The sequence below is a fragment of the Loxodonta africana genome, chromosome 8, assembly GCF_030014295.1.
Source record: "Loxodonta africana isolate mLoxAfr1 chromosome 8, mLoxAfr1.hap2, whole genome shotgun sequence".
In the NCBI taxonomy this organism is placed as follows: domain Eukaryota; kingdom Metazoa; phylum Chordata; class Mammalia; order Proboscidea; family Elephantidae; genus Loxodonta; species Loxodonta africana.
Window position 1 is genome coordinate 83,484,527 of NC_087349.1, and position 15,959 is coordinate 83,500,485.

The 15,959-nt window shown below is 40.2% G+C and overlaps 1 protein-coding gene across 11 annotated transcripts; it reads right to left on the reverse strand.

Moving 5' to 3' along the window:
• Positions 1-370: 370 nt before the first annotated feature.
• On the reverse strand, positions 371-12,335 carry TOMM7 (translocase of outer mitochondrial membrane 7). Of its 11 annotated transcripts, none has more exons than XR_010322718.1 (4): positions 12,111-12,211; positions 5,981-6,074; positions 4,758-4,806; positions 371-607 (listed from the first exon to the last, which is right to left on the reverse strand). XR_010322718.1 is itself a non-coding variant. In XM_064290065.1 (4 exons), exons 1-3 carry the CDS (start codon positions 12,198-12,200, stop codon positions 4,759-4,761), a joined length of 327 nt encoding a protein of 108 aa, XP_064146135.1. In that variant the 5' UTR covers positions 12,201-12,318; the 3' UTR covers positions 371-607; position 4,758. The 11 variants fall into 11 exon arrangements, 2 of the variants coding, with proteins under 2 accessions (XP_064146135.1, XP_023400126.1); XR_010322714.1 differs by having other exon boundaries at positions 12,098-12,211; XR_010322717.1 differs by lacking the exon at positions 5,981-6,074 and adding an exon at positions 10,758-10,946 and having other exon boundaries at positions 12,098-12,211.
• Positions 12,336-15,959: the final 3,624 nt, after the last annotated feature.

A 15,959-nucleotide genomic window follows, 5' to 3' on the forward strand; every position in this document is an offset into this window, starting at 1 on the left:
TCTTAAACTCAGATTTGACTTACAAATAAATCAGACAAAGTAGCCAATGACATTCCTGCCTCCTAGCAACAGAGATACTCGGGTCCCTATTTCTTACAGTTGGCAACTTCCTCCAATGCAGTTTGTCACAAACTGAGAGCTATCTCTGCTCTACCACCTAAGGGCATCCTAGAGAGAGCTATTTAATTAACTGCAAAGGGAAACCAGAATCCATTTGTTAAGTGAATAGCCAGAAATTAACACAGAAATTTTATTTCTTAAGGTACCATCTAGCCACATACATAGACTTGGCTTAAAAAATCTACCAAAATCTTTAATTTTTACCTGATACGCACATTGTGTTCAATTCACAAAGGACTCAAGACAGAACCTTGTTAGAAATGTTTATTTTGATAGTCTATATTTTGGGGTTTATCATAAGTAACTCGGCAGAGGTTCCACTCTGCTACAGATGCATCTGTGAAGAGCCCTGTGCCGTCCAACGGGTGAATGTCTCAACGATGTCCCATTTCTTATCCCAGCCAGAGTGTACACCTTCCATGTCTTTCCTATCCATTGATAGCTTCCAAATCCAGATGACCAAATAGTCCTTCATCCCCAAAGTAGGCTACAATGTTTGTGAAAAGGAAAAACAAATTAAACCCCAAAATAAAAACTTTCAGTCTAAGGACCCAAAGATTTTATACATTTGTATTTATGTTTACTTGTCTATTAAAGTAGATACAACTAGAGTTACTAGACAATAAGGATCAATCTCAATTAGCAAAAAATGAACCATACAGAATTGTATCTAAAGAAACACAGTTTTGTTACTTTTGAGTGCTGGTACCTATTATAAACAAAAAGGAAAATGTAAGTTGATATTTAAAATGAGGTCAATTAAAAGAGAAATGACTAATGATTTTCATTAACATAAAAGGTCTGACACAGAAGGACAAATACTGTATGAGCCCACTTATATGAAATATCTAGAATAGGCAAGTATATAGAGGCCAAAGTTTATTTCATTACTAGGCGTGGGAGGGAAGGAAGGAAAAAAGAAGACTCAATGCTTAGGGGACACTGAGATTCTGTTAAGGGTGAGGGTATCATTTGGAAAAGGACAAGAGTAATGACTGAACAACATGACAGTGTGTGTGTGTGTATATATATATACATATATATATAGTGTAGTAGTTAAGTGCTACAGCTGCTAACTAAAAGGTCAGCAGTTTGACTCCGCCAGGTGCTCCTTGAAAACTCTATGGGCCAGTTCTGCTCTGTCCTATGGGGTCGCTATGAGTCGGAATCAGCTCGATGGCAATGGATTTGGTTTACATATATACATATATATATATATATATATACATACATACATACATGCGCATATGTACACCCAAAAAACCAAACCCACTGCTGTCAAGTCGATTCCGACTCATGGTGACCCTACAGGACAGAGCAGAACTGCCCTGTAGAGTTTCCAAGGTGCACCTGGTGGATTCGAACTGCCGACTTCTTGGTTAGCCACTATAGCACTTAACTACTACACCACCAGGGTTTCCCATGCATATATTTAAATTTCAAGGACTGATGAAACCAGAAAATAAAGCTATATCATTATTAGATACAACATTGGTAATAGTAAAAATAACACTTCTATGGGACAGGCACTATGGTTAAAGTGTACCACCAAATCCGCTGCTGCTGAATCAACTCCAACTCATAGCGACCCTATAGGTCAGAGCAGAACCACCCCACAGGGTTTCCAAGGAATGGCTGGTAGATTCCAACTGCTGACCTTCTGGTTAGCAGCTAAGCTCTTAACCACTGTGCCGCACAATTCCCAATTATGATCCCTACTCTAAAGATGCAGAAACTGAGGCTTTGAGAAAGTTCTTATCCTAAGTGGGACATGTGACCCAGGTGCTCTTAACCATTAGTTTACATGCCTCCCTAAAACTAGTCCCCTTTCCATATCAATTGATTCTTACTGTAAACATTCCGGCAACTTATATAAAACTAACCCAAACTCCCAAATCATTTGCTGAATCTTAACAAGATCCAGGAAGGAGAAAAAAGGCATTTCATTTCTAAGTCCTGCTGATTAAAAATAAGATTTATTGTAATATGTCCAATTAAATAAAACCGCATTATAAGATGACAATTAGAGCATTCTGTAAAGTTCATTTTTAAAAGGTTACTTGTGCCTAGCTAGGTGGCAAAAAAAAAAAAAAAGTCAAATATGCACCTTATTTCCAATTTTCAAATGTGTATTAAAGTCCTCATTAAACCCCAAGTACTTCTGCATACAGTTAGATATGAAAATTAACTTTCCATTTCTTAAGGTCTCCTCTTCAATGGTAATGAGCATCCAAAATAAAGAGAAAAGAAACCTTCCTCAGCCTTGTATGGACATTGGGAATAATGATTCTCTTATTTAACCCTGGTACTCATATTTTGCCTGAACAGTATTTTACTAACATTCTACCCCTTATTCATTAATGTACTGCATTTTAAATAGGGCATTCACGTAAGCCAGCATTTGCTTATCACCTATAATTACCATCCTAGGTAAAGAGGAAGATACTGAGACAAATGTGGTTCCAACACAAGGAGCCTAATAACCTGGTGAGGGAAACAAATCAGTAAATCATAAACTATTATAATTAGGTACAAAATTATTATATAAACAGTAAGTTTATATATTAACTTTATATTAATATAAAAGCCATAGCAACTACAATTATGTTCCTTTCAGACTACAGATTAGTCAGTCTCCCTAGTACAGGTGGCATAGTATGAAATTCCATAATTGGGTAACCCTTTTCAGGCACTCAGCCAATTCTTTCTTAAAACACAATACTCTTAGAAGGAAGCCAGATGCCCCTAATAACAAAAAAGATTGAGAAAGTCAGCACCAGAAACAAGGGGAACACCAAAAAGACAGAAAGGTGAAGAAATGAATAGCAGGGGAGTTTGCAAAATCTAGTCTACAGTTTTTAAGGGCCAAATCTTAGTGGGTTAATTGAAGCCAAAAAAAAAACAACAGTACAACAGAGGCCACATTCTATCCTACCTCTAGACACTAGTACAAAAATGCTATTTCCCAGCATTCAGGGAAATCGTACCACAAGTTGCAATCCTGTAACTATTCCTGTCCGATGGACCACCAAGGGGTAAGTCCATTTAATTAATTCAACACTTGCTGAGTGGCTTCTTTAGGTGTTCACAGGACAAAATATAAGTAAATAAGCCATAAGCATATTATAAGGCAGTAGACATACACAGAAGAACAGTTTGGGACAACAAAAAAGGGAGTGGGGGATGGGGAAAAGATTTAAGAAGAGGTAACATTTGGGACTGGGCTTTTCTAGAGGCAGACTTTCATCCAGTGGAAACTGAGGGGAAGGAGCATTTCAGGCTGAGGAAACACAAGTATATGGACAAAAGCATCAAAATATAGTCTTTTCCAGGAACTAACATGCAGTATTACGTAGCTAGAACATAGTACTCACAGGCGAAATGAAGTAGGCGGTAAAGGAGGTGACAGAAAAAGATTAAAAATTATAAGTGTATTGTTCATCTATTACTTGACAAATAGCGTTAATACCTGACATACACTATCCTTATCCAATCCTGATGGCAAAGTTATGAAGTAGGTATTATGATGTTCGACTCACACAAGAGGCAACTAAAGCTTAGAAAGGTTAATGACCTTTCAGGCAAAGCTATTTGCTAATTTCTAGTGCCTGGAAAATGGTCACACACTTTGATCCAGCAGGGCCATCTCCGGTGATGTTTCCTAAGGTAATGTTTCCCTAAGGAAGCACGTGGTCTAAGATCATTCAGCTAGTAAGTAGCAGATATATTACCTCACTCCCCATTATACAGAAAAGGAAACTGATAGCTCTAAGAGTAAGGGTTAAGAAAAACAGAACCCAGTAGGGATCTTAGAAAATAGTTTTAGGAAGCCATACCAGAAGGCGTTAAAGAGAGAGACAGAGGTGAAGAAAGTAGTAGGTGCAGACCACTTGTTGAAGAATTTTACCAGGGAACAGAGAATGACTGCAGAAGTAGAAAAAGAAAAAAAAAAAAACCTTTACCTACAAGGCAGAGAGGATGGAGGAAATTCCTATCAAATGGCACAGTAACAGGTAAGATTATCTGGGGGAGGCCACATGACCCAGTGGAAAGAGTATGGGCTTTGGAAATAAATTCTAGCACCTACCTACTGTGTGACCTGTTCTGAAGGACTGAAGTGGCAATTAAAACATACTGTCTCTAAAGCACTTAAAACAGTGATTGCCTATTGTAGAACAAAGTAGATGTTGTTAAAAAAAAAAAAAAAAAAACTGAAGGTCTAGAATATTCAGTGAAAAGTCTGTTAGGAGAACCCATAAGAGATGTCTATAAGAACAGAGAATCAAGCTGAAATCCCATAGCTTCAGTATCAGTGGTCCAGGTCATCATAGTGCCATGAGATCAGTCCATCCTTCAGAGTAAGCAAAACCTGCCTCTGTTAGAGATTCTTCATATATATTAACATATTTGTATATATTAATGTATATGTATACATATAGTTTTATAGACTTCTCCAGTATACACACAGGTGTATACGTGTGTACGTACTGCTAACACAAACTAGACTTAAAGATTTCCAACAGCCCAAAACAATAATGATTTCGAGAGCACCATTTTAATGCCTACCACTACTATTTTCTGCTTTCTAATGATTCAGTGAAAATTTGCCCTGAAATGTTAACTTGTAAGAAAAGTACCTCAAAACGGTTGGTTCAGGCATTCCAGGATCTGCACCCCTCTTAAATCCTGAGAGAGGGGGGAAAAAAAGAAATACTAATTAAAATTCCAACAGACAAAAAATTCACAATCAAGACTTTATTTTTTGTAATCAAACAAGGGTAGCTGAACAACATCCAGATCTACCAGCACAAACTTGATGTGGCTGTGCTGTAGAACAGTCTCAAATCTTTCACTAGAGTATGAGATTTTACATGGCTAATCAGTAAGGACAAGCTACCTTATTCCTATTATACACGGCATTAGCACAATAGCCCTTACCATGCTGTATCTTTCATTATTAGTTATTACCCAGAAATAAGATATTATAACTCTTGATCACACTGGATAAAAGACTACCAAAAACATAAATAATAATAATAAAAAGAAACAAAATCTAAACCTTTTTTTAAAAATTGAGAACACCTTATTTCATCTCCCATGAACTTTTTTATAATCAAAAACTGGTAATAGAAAAAAAAGCAAAATCATTCAATAGTTACTATTTAACAATTAAATCATCTCTCCTAATTACAAGTATGGTTAAATAAACCTCATTTACCATTTAAGATAGATAAATAAATCAACCTGGTGACAAATACACAATTTCCTACAATAGTTGATTAAAATTAAAGTTGGTGTCAGGAACTGCGAAAAGTCTGAGATTTTACCCTATTTTCAAGTTAAATTAGTCTAATAGTTTCATGGATGCTGACAGAAGGCAGAAGATTCTCAAGTCAGAAATGAAGATAGTTTATTACCCCTAGCAACGGCTATAGGCAAGCATATCACCATTTTTGCTTCAATTACTCAAGCCCCAATTGCCACACAAGAGATACCTGTGCACACAGTGGATTGCTATACCAAAGAGAAACACTTAGCTTAGAGAAAACACTTTTATAATAAGCAGTAAGCACACATCTGTCAGTGTGTCGTACTGTGGCGGCTTGCAGGTTCTTGTGGGGCTGGAAGCTACACCATCAGTATTTCAAATACCAGTAGGGTCACCCATGGTGGACAGGTTTCAGCAGAGCTTCCAGACTAAGGCAGACTAGTAAGAAGGAACTGGCAATCTACTTCTGAAAAAACCTTATGAATAGCAGTGGAACACTGTCTGACACAGTGCTGGAAGACAAGACTCTCAAGGTTGGAAGGTACCCAAAATATGACCGTGAAAGAGCTGTCTCCTCAAAGTGGAGTTTACCTTAACGACGGAGATGGATTAAAGCTTTCAGAACCTTCATTTGATGTGGCATGATTCAAAATGAGAAGAAACAGCTGCAAACATCCAATAATAACTGGAAGGTAGAATGTATGAAGTATGAATCTAGGAAAACTGGAAATCGTCAAAAACGAAATAGAACACATACAGATCCGACATCTAGGCATTAGATGAGCTGAAATGGACTGGTATTGGCCATTTTGAATCAGATAATCCTATGGTCTACTATGCCGGGTCACTGCTCCTGTCAGTTTATCATACTGTGGTGGCTTGCATGTTACTGATGCTGGAAGCTATGCCACCAGTATTTCAAATACTAGCAAGGTCACCCATGGTGGACAGGTTTCAGTGGAGCTTCCAAACTAAGACAGGTTAGTGAGAAGGAGCTGGCAGTCTACTTCTGATAAAATTGGCCAGTGAAAACCTTATGAATAGCAATAAAACACTGTCTGATTCAGTGCTGGAAGATGAGCCACTAAGGCCAAAGATGAAGAAATTGAAGATTTTTACTAACTTCTGCAGTCTGAAACTGATCAAACATGCAATCAAGATGCACTGATAATTACTGGTGATTGGAATACAAAAGTTGGAAACAAAGAAGGATCAGAAGTTGGAAAATATAGCCTTGGTGATAGAAATGGCGCCAGAGATTGCATGACAGAATTTTGCAAGACCAACGACTTCTTCATTGCAAATACTTTTTTTCCACAACATAAACGGCAATTATATACATGGACCTGGACAGATGGAATACATAGGAATCAAACTGATTACATCTGTGGAAAGAGACAATGGAGAAGCTCAACATCATCAGTGAGTACAAGACCAGGGGCCGACTCCCAGACAGCCCATCACTTGCTCATATGCAAACTGAAACTGAAGGAAAAGTAGAACAAGTCCACCAGAGCCAAAGTACGACCTTGAATATATCCCACCTGAATTTAGAGACCGTCTCAAGAATAGATTTGACTCACTGAACACTAATGACCGAATACCACGAGTTGTGAAATAACATCAAGGACATCATACACAAAGAAAGTAAGAGATCATTAAAAAGAAAAGACCAAAACACGTGTTTAAAAAGACCCAAACTTGCTCTTGAACATCAAGTAGCTAAAGCGAAAGGAAGAAACGATGAAGTAAAAGAGGTGAACAGAAGATTTCAAAGGGTCGCTCAAGAAGACTAAGTATTATAATGAAATGTACAAAGACCTGGAGTTAGAAAACCGAAAGGGAAGAATACACTCAGTGTTTCTTAAACTGAAAGAACAGAAGGAAAAATACAAGCCTCCAGTTTAATAGTGAAGGATTCTATGGACAAAATACTAAATGACATAGGAAGCATCAAAAGAAGACAGAAGGAATACAGAGTCATTATACCAAAAAGAACTGGTCAACGTTCTAAAGCATTTCGGGAGTTAGCATCTGATCAAGAACCAATGGTACCGAAGGAAGAGGTCCAAGCTGCACTGAAGGTATTGGTGAAAAACAATGCTCCAGGAACTGACAGAATACTAACTGAGATGTTTCAACAAACGAATGCAGCGCTGTAAGTACTCATTCATCTATACCAAGAAATCTGGAAGACAGCTACCTGGCCAACAGACTGGAAGAGATCCTTATTTATGCCCATTCCAAAGAAAGGTGATCCAACAGACTTTGGAAATTATCGATCAATATCATTAATATCACACACAAGTAAAATTTTGCTGAAGATCATTCAAAAGCGGTTGCAGCAGTACATTGACAGGAACTGCCCGAAATTCAGGCCGGGTTCAGAAGAGGATGTGGAACGAGGGGTATCACTGCTGATGTTAGATGGATCTTGGCTGAAAGCAAAGAATACCAGAAAGACGTTTATCTGTGTTTTACTGACTATGCAAAGGCATTCGACTGCAAGGATCATAACAAATTATGGATAACATCGCAGAGAATAGGAATTCCAGAACACTTAATTGCGCTCATGCAAAACCTGTACATAGATCAAGAGGCAGTCATTATAACAGAACCAGGGGACACTGTGTGGTTCAAAATCTGGAAAGGTGTGCCTCAGGGTTGTATCCTTTCACCATACTTAATTAATTAATGTGTATGCTGAGCAAGTAATCTGAGAAGCTGGTTTACATAAAGAACACGCCATGGAATCGAAGGAAGACTCATTAACAACCTTTGATATGCAGATGACACAACCTTGCTTGGTGAAAGTGAAGAGACTTGAAGCATTTAGTGATGAAAATCAAAGACTACAACCTTCCATATGGACTACACTTCAACATAAAGAAAGCAAAAATCCTCACAACTGGGCCAATAAGCAACATCTTGACAAATGGAGAAAATATTGAAGTTGTCGAGGATTTCATTTTACTTGGATCTACAATCAATGCCCATGGAAACCGTAGTCGCGAAATCAAACAACACATTGCATTGGGCAAATGTGCTGCTAAAAAAAAGACCTCTTAAAAGTGCTGAAAAGCAAAGACGTACTAACAACTAAGGTATGCCTCTTCCAAGCCATGATATTTCTAATTGCCTCATATGCACGTGAAAGCTGGACAATGAGTCAGGAAGACTGAAGAATTGATGCCTTTGAATTACAGTGTTGGCAAAAATACTGAATATACCATGGTCTGCCAAAAGAACGTATAGATCTGTCTTGGAAGAAGCATAGCCAGAGTGCTCCTCTGAAGCGAGGATGACAAGACTTCATCTCATGTACTGTGAACATGTTATCAGGAAGGACCAGTCCCTGCAGAAGGACATCATGCTTGGTAGAGGGTCAGCAAAAAAGAGAAAGACCCTCGACGAGATAGACTGACACGGTGGCTACAACAGTGGGCTCAAACACAGCAACAATTGTGAGGATGACACAGGACAGGATAGTGTTTTGTTCTGTTGTACATCAGGTCACTGAGTTAGAACTGACTCAACCGCACCTAACAACAGGCATGTCTGTCCTTTGTTCTGGAGGGAGGTATTATCTTCCAAGGGTATTTCTCTTAAAACATTCTTTAAAAGATAATATGCTCCCAAATGACAGACTGGCCCATAAAATAAATAGTACCATCCATGAGTATGGTACATTTGTGAGTGTGCTCCTCTAAATAATCATCTAAATGAAATCTAATGGCAAACATTTTCCCTAGACCAAAGAGAAGAAGGTGAGGTGGGACAGGTAAGTTAGATTAAGGGAAACAGAACAACCAGAAGGGAAATAATGAGAATGCTTATGTACTGTGAAAAATATAGCCAATGGCATTGAACAATATGTATAGAAATTGTTAAATGAGAACCTACTTTGCTGTGTAAACTTTCATCAAAAACACAATTTTTCAAAAAAATTAAGCTCATAATCTAGTGGCAGAAATCACGCACAAGTTATCCTTGTTTTATAATTTAAATGAAAATAAAGACCTAAACAAAAAAAACTAAAAAAAAAGATAATATGCTCACAAAATCTGCAGAAATCCAAGAGACCGTGGAGAATTGTCACCCAACAAGCAGTAGGCTCATTTAAACTTTTTTGTTGATAAATATCCAGACATACTCTTTATCATCATGTCACTTTTTATCCTATTTTATACACTACACTCACTCCCTGAAGCCCCAAATGTTACATTTGAACCTAAATTACACAAGAAGTTCAATCTGTAGTTGCGGGTTTTAGGGAGCTGAGATGAAGGAAGTAAAAAACAACCTGGGAACAGGATTAGATGAAATACTAAATTTTACAAACAGTGTTAGGAAAAAGGCAATGATTAATGAGGAGGTACTAGAAAAAAAAAAATTTTTTTTTTTCTTTCTACTAGAAAGGCTTAACATCAATCTCAAAGAACCTAACTTAGATGCTAGGGTGAAAACTGCCATAATGGGAGTCCTGGGAAAAAGAATACAACCAGTATGCATAAAAAGAAATACAAACTTTAAGGTAGAAAAGGAAAGCATTATCTCCTCTTCAGACCAATGCCTTTGGTACATGCATTGTAGCAACCGGCTACAGCTTTCTGGCAGTAAAAAAGGAATCTCAAAAGGGGAGGAGGGGAAAGTAGATGAAAAGACTCACAGGGCAGCCAAGAAACCAGAGACAAAGAAAGCAAGAGCAGGCTAATACTGGACCCCCTATGTACAAGACTGCGTAACAGGTGGCACAAAGAGGAGGAAGAATCAAGGTTCCCATACCTTTACCTTTCTTACCTAAAAGGAAAGCTAGACTCAGTGCTTGACCAGCCAAGCTGGGCCCTTCCACCATTAAATGAAAGGTAAGGCAAGGGTAAGAGATATACGGGAGACAATGTTTTTGTTGTTGTTGTTAGGTGCCATCGAGTCGGTTCCGACTCATAGCGACCCTATGCACAACAGAACGAAACACTGCCCAGTCCTGTGCCATCCTTACAATCATTGTCATGCTTCAGCTCACTGTTGCAGCCACTGTGTCAATCTACCTCGTTGCGGGTCTTCCTCTTTTCCTCTAACCCTGTACTCTGCCAAGCATGATGTCCCTCTCCAGGGATTGATCCCTCCTGACAACACGTCCAAAGTATTTAAGACGCAGTCTCACCATCCTTGCTTCTAAGGAGCATTCTGGCTGTACTTCTTCTAAGACAGATTTGTTCGTTCTTTTGGCAGTCCATGGTATATTCAATATTCTTTGCCAACACCACAATTCAAAGGCGTCAACTCTTCTTTGGTCTTCCTTATTCATTGTACAGCTTTCACATGCATATGATGCGATTGAAAATACTATGGCTTGGGTCAGGCGCACCTTAGTCTTCAGGGTGGCATCTTTACTCTTCAACACTTTGAAGAGGTCCTTTGCAGCACATTTGCCCGATGCAATGCGTGTTTTGATTTCTTGACTGCTGCTTCCATGGCTGTTGATTGTGGATCCAAGTAAAATGAAATCCTTGACAACTTCAATCTTTTCTCTGTCTATCGTGATGTTGCTCAAAATCTGAGAACACAGTAAGAACTGCCTTCAGAATAAAGGAGGAAAAAAGATCTTTTCAAGCTCTACATATGAAGGATACAGTTATTACAAATGGCTTGCAACTTATGGGAAGATGGGAGTCCAGCTGCGTAGACGATGCCTAGAATACTCAAAGGCTCTGTAAGACTGAGTGTACATACAAAGCATGACACCTAAAGTAAACAGGAAGCAGCACCTTGTTAGAATAATACAATTTTTAAGTGTGAAACTGAGTTTCAGAAATGTCAAGCTATATGCTCAAGGTAACAGAGCTGGGACTGAAACCTATTTTGTTTCCCTTCCAACATACTGCCTGAGTAGAGCAACAAGATTAAAAAGAAAAAACCACCTTGGATAAACTACACAGGCTAAGGTCCCAGTACGCAGCCCTCCGTGAACACTTACTAATCCTTCCAATAGAGCACAGTGGTTATGAAAATGGACCCTGATGCACCACTGCCTGAGGTCATAGCTCCCCTACTTAACAACTGCGTGACCTTGGGCAAGGCATGTGATATGGGGCCACTGGTAACAATCATCCAAACCCTTCATTGTGCAACTGAGAAGACAAAGGCATCCCATGGCTACTGTCATAATCATACTCCAAGGCAGTGGCATACCCATGAGGTCTCTGGATTCCCAGTACAGGCCTCTTTTCACTTAGGCCTACGTTGAGACGTGAGGAGATACACTCTTAAAACTCACCTACCGGCATACAGCAAATTAGACACTTTCACATACACCATGCCATCTAAGAGTAAACAATCCTGCGAACTCTCGCTTCCATGATGTAGAAACAACATGGGAGGGACTACATGACTTAAGAATCACCCGACTAGTAAGGGATGGAAGAAAGGCCTGCCAATCTACTTCCAAAAAATTAGCCATCGAAAACCCTATGGAGCACGGTTCTCTTCCAGCACATATGAGGCGCTGAGTCTGAATCGACTTCACGGCAACTGGTACAGTAAGAAACCGCACAGGAACTCGGATTCAGATTAGACCGACCCCACTAGACCAGACAGCTTAATGGAAGGGTCCCTAATCCCCTCTGCCGACCCCGAAAGCCAAAAACGGAGTTGAAGCCCCCGCACCCACTGCCTTTCGGTCTTCTGTAAAGTTCTTCTCCCACTAACCCAGGTAAATTACGAGAGGGATGAAGCCCCAGCGGATGGCAAACTGGCCGCCCTTGAAAAGCTGCTGCAGCCTTTGCTTGGCCTCTTTGCTCAGCTTCACCATGTCGACAAGACGTGCGGCACAGGGAGGACTCTCACAGGACGAACCGCGTCCGGAATCCGCAGGGGAGACGAGGTGCGCGTGCGCCAAACACGACCTTTACGGCAGGAGTCGTGAGCGGCGCCAGCAGTAGTCGTAATTCATCGTCCTTAACCTGCCCCTCCCCTCACGGTGCCGCCTGTGGAAAGCGCATGCGTGGTCAGTTCGCGTTGCTCACCTTGAGGCCGCCTAACTCACTTTGCTTCTGGTTTTTTAAAAGTCAGCTGGTTTTACTGGCAGCAGAGTAGTAGGGGTGCTGTCCTTGGCGTCCATCAACCCAGAACGACCTCTCTCCACAGTCTTAACCCGTTTTTCAAAGCACATCTCCAAGTGTACCTTCCCCGAACCGTAACTGAAATTCAAAAGGACTGAGTTTTAGTCCCAACTGTTATCCTGACTTGCTGTGTGATCTTGGGCAAATTGTTTAATTTCTCCCAGTATCAGTTTATTTCTTCAAGCCAGAGGTTTAACTGCAAGAAATGTTGCAAGCCTACGTGACACCCAATATTGCCAGTATCCCCGTTTTCTTTGACATTCCCCACCTCCAGTGGTGGTGTGTTGTTTTTTGTTTGTTTGTTTTAATTACTTGCCAACGTTTTAAAGTTTGGGAAATTTTGCATGAAATTCTGGAATTTTTAGAAAAGTTAGCGACTTCATTTGCAAGAATCAACCAGGGTAAGTGAGAAATGAGACTCCTCTTCGCCCATCTTACCGTCCTCATTTATTTAGAGTTGCAGTGGTCTTAACCCTGCGTGCTCATTAGAATCACCTGAGATTTAAAGGCATTACAAATGCTGGGGACCTACTCTGAGAAATTCTGATTAGTTTTGCTTGGTGCCTAGCCATTGTTTGTCTTTGAAGTCTCCGAAGTGATTCTGATGTGTAGCTTTTGATACACTAACTGCTTCACCCATGTCCCTCTTTGAGCTTTTGACTCCAGGTCCAGGACTTCTTATTTCTAAGGCTCTAAGAGATGATGAAGGAGTCCCGGTTGCTCAATGGGCACAGTGGTTAAAGCAGTGGACTGCTAACCGAAAGGTTGGCGGTCCGAAACCATCAGCGGCTATGCGGGAGAAAGATGTGGCAGTCTGCTTCCCTAGAGATTACAGAGTTGGAAACCCTATGGGGTCACTATGAGTCAGAATCGACTCCAAAGCAGTGGGTGGGTAAGAGATTATGGGGTAGTTCTATGCTGTCCTATAGGGTCAGTATGAGTTGGAATAGACTCAATGGCAGTGGTTTTTTGGTTAAGAGATTTCTAAGGCTTTGACTTTGAAGCCATTCCTGGCTCATCCCCAAGATACATGGTCACATTTTTTGTTCAACTCTTAAAGACACTTAATGGCTACTGAAACTTTCCCCTTTCATTATAGTTATTCCTGTGCTTGGTGCATCTTCATAATAATAAAAACCATGCCTACACAATCATTATGCTGGAGCCCATTGTTGCAGCCACTTTGTCAATCCATTTAGTTGAGTGTCTTCCCCTTTTTCACTGGCCCTCTACTCTGTCAAGCATGATATCCTTCATCAAGGACTGGTCTCTCCTGATAATGTGTCAAAAGTATTTGACACAAAGTTTCACCATCCTGGCTTCTAATGAACATTCTGGCTGTACTTCTTCCAAGACAGATTTGTTCGTCCTGGTAGTCCATGGTATGTTCATTATTCTTCACCAGCACCATAATTCAAAGGCATCGATTTTTCTTCCGTCTTCCTTATTCATTGTCCAGCTTCCACATGCATATGAGGCAACTGAAAACCCATGCCTTGGGTCAGGCACACCTTAGTCCTTAAAGTGGCATCTTTGCTTTTTAACACTTTAAAGAGATCTTTTGCAGCAGATTTGCCCGATGCCTTGGGCTTGCTTCTTCCATGGACATTGATAGTGGATCCAAGTAAAACGAAATCCTTGACAATAGTGACTCCCCAGTTTCGGGGTTGTGCAACTTACTGAGTTAGTAGTCTTACTCCTGAGCCTCCACAAATCAAATTATGTAAATTTACCTCCACAAATATAGAGTTCGCGACGGGGTAACATTGCAGTAGTTGGTGTATATTATGCTTCTTGGGCATATTTGTTAGGAGGGAAAGCTGGTTGGGAATGTCTTCTTTCACTCCTGATATACCCTTCTGGTTCAGGCTCTCATAGCCTTTAGCTTAGAATAGACTATCATAATAGCAGGAAGTTAACTGGTCTATCAACCTCTAGAATCTACCCATGCTACACATTCTATGTACTATTGCCATCATTAGTCTTGCTAAACCACTTCTGTTCATGTCACTGTCCTCAAAATCCTCCGGTGAGAGACATTTTTCTATCTCTGTTAAGGGTGATAGAAAAATTTGGGAGTGGAGAAGGGTAAAGGTTGAACAACTTGATAAAAATAATTAATGTTGCTGAACTGTACATATAAAGATTATTGAAATGGCAAATGTTTTGTTACATGTATACCACAATAAAAATTAATTAAGCAGCTTTTTAAAATCCTTCAGTGAGTTACAAAGATGTACAAAGGTCAAACCCAAAACCTATCAAAAGCTTGCAAGTGGTCATCTAAGATGCAAATATTGGTCTCCTCGAGGTGGAGCAAAAGAGAGTGGAGAAAACTGAAGACTCAAGGGAGCTATGGTGCAGTGAATTACTTAATATGGCCCTTCTATCCATAATCTTTGTGACTCCTACACAGTGATTGGGTGGGACCATGTAAATAAGATGTTTGGAACCCTAACGAGGAGTGGTGGTTGGTGTCGTGTGTCAGCTTGGCCTAGGCCATGATTCCCTGTATTGTGTGGCTGTCCTCCATTTTGTGATCTGATGTAATTATCCTAATTATCCTCCATTTTATGTGTTGTAATTCCTAACCTCTATATGTTAAAAAAGGAACCCATCTTAGTTATCTAGTGCTCTATAACAAAAATAACACAAGTAGATGGCTTTAACAAAGAGAAATTTATACTCTCTAGGAGACTAAAAGTCCGAATTCAAGGTGCCAGCTCCAGGGGGAGGCTTTCTCTCTATTGGCTCTGGAGGAAGGTCTTTGTCATCAGTCTTCCCCAGTCTAGTAGCTTCTCCACACAGGGACCCCAAGGTCCAAAGGACACACTGTTCTCCTGGTACTTCTTTCTTGGTGGTATGAGACCCTCCCCTCTACCCCACTCCCATGTCTCTGCTCACTTCTTTTTTTTATATCTCAAGACTCAGGACACAACCTAATCTTGTAGATTGAGTCCTGCCTCATTAACATAGCTGTCTCTAATCTTGCCTCATTAACATCATGGAGGCAGGATTTACAACACATAGGAAAACCACATCAGATGACAAAATGGTGGACAATCACATAATACTGGGAACCGTGGCCAAGCCAAGTTGACACATATTTTGGGGGGACACAATTCAATGGTTAAAGCGATCAATTGCTAACCGAAAAGTCAGCAATTTGAAACTACCAACAGCTCCATGAGAGAAAGATGTGGCAATCTGCTTTCATAGAGATTTACAGCCTTGGAAACCCTTTGGGGTTGCTGTGAGTCAGAATCCACTCAACAACAGTGGGTTTTTATATGTTAATGAGATAGGATTAGTGCGGGGGAGCAGTGGGGCACAGTGGAGGGTATATCTTGAGTCACACCCTTACAAGTCACACCCTTCCCTGGGGTATGGCTTGCAGCCAATGTATATATGTGGGTGCTCTGCTCAGGCAGGGCTTTCTCTCTCTCTGC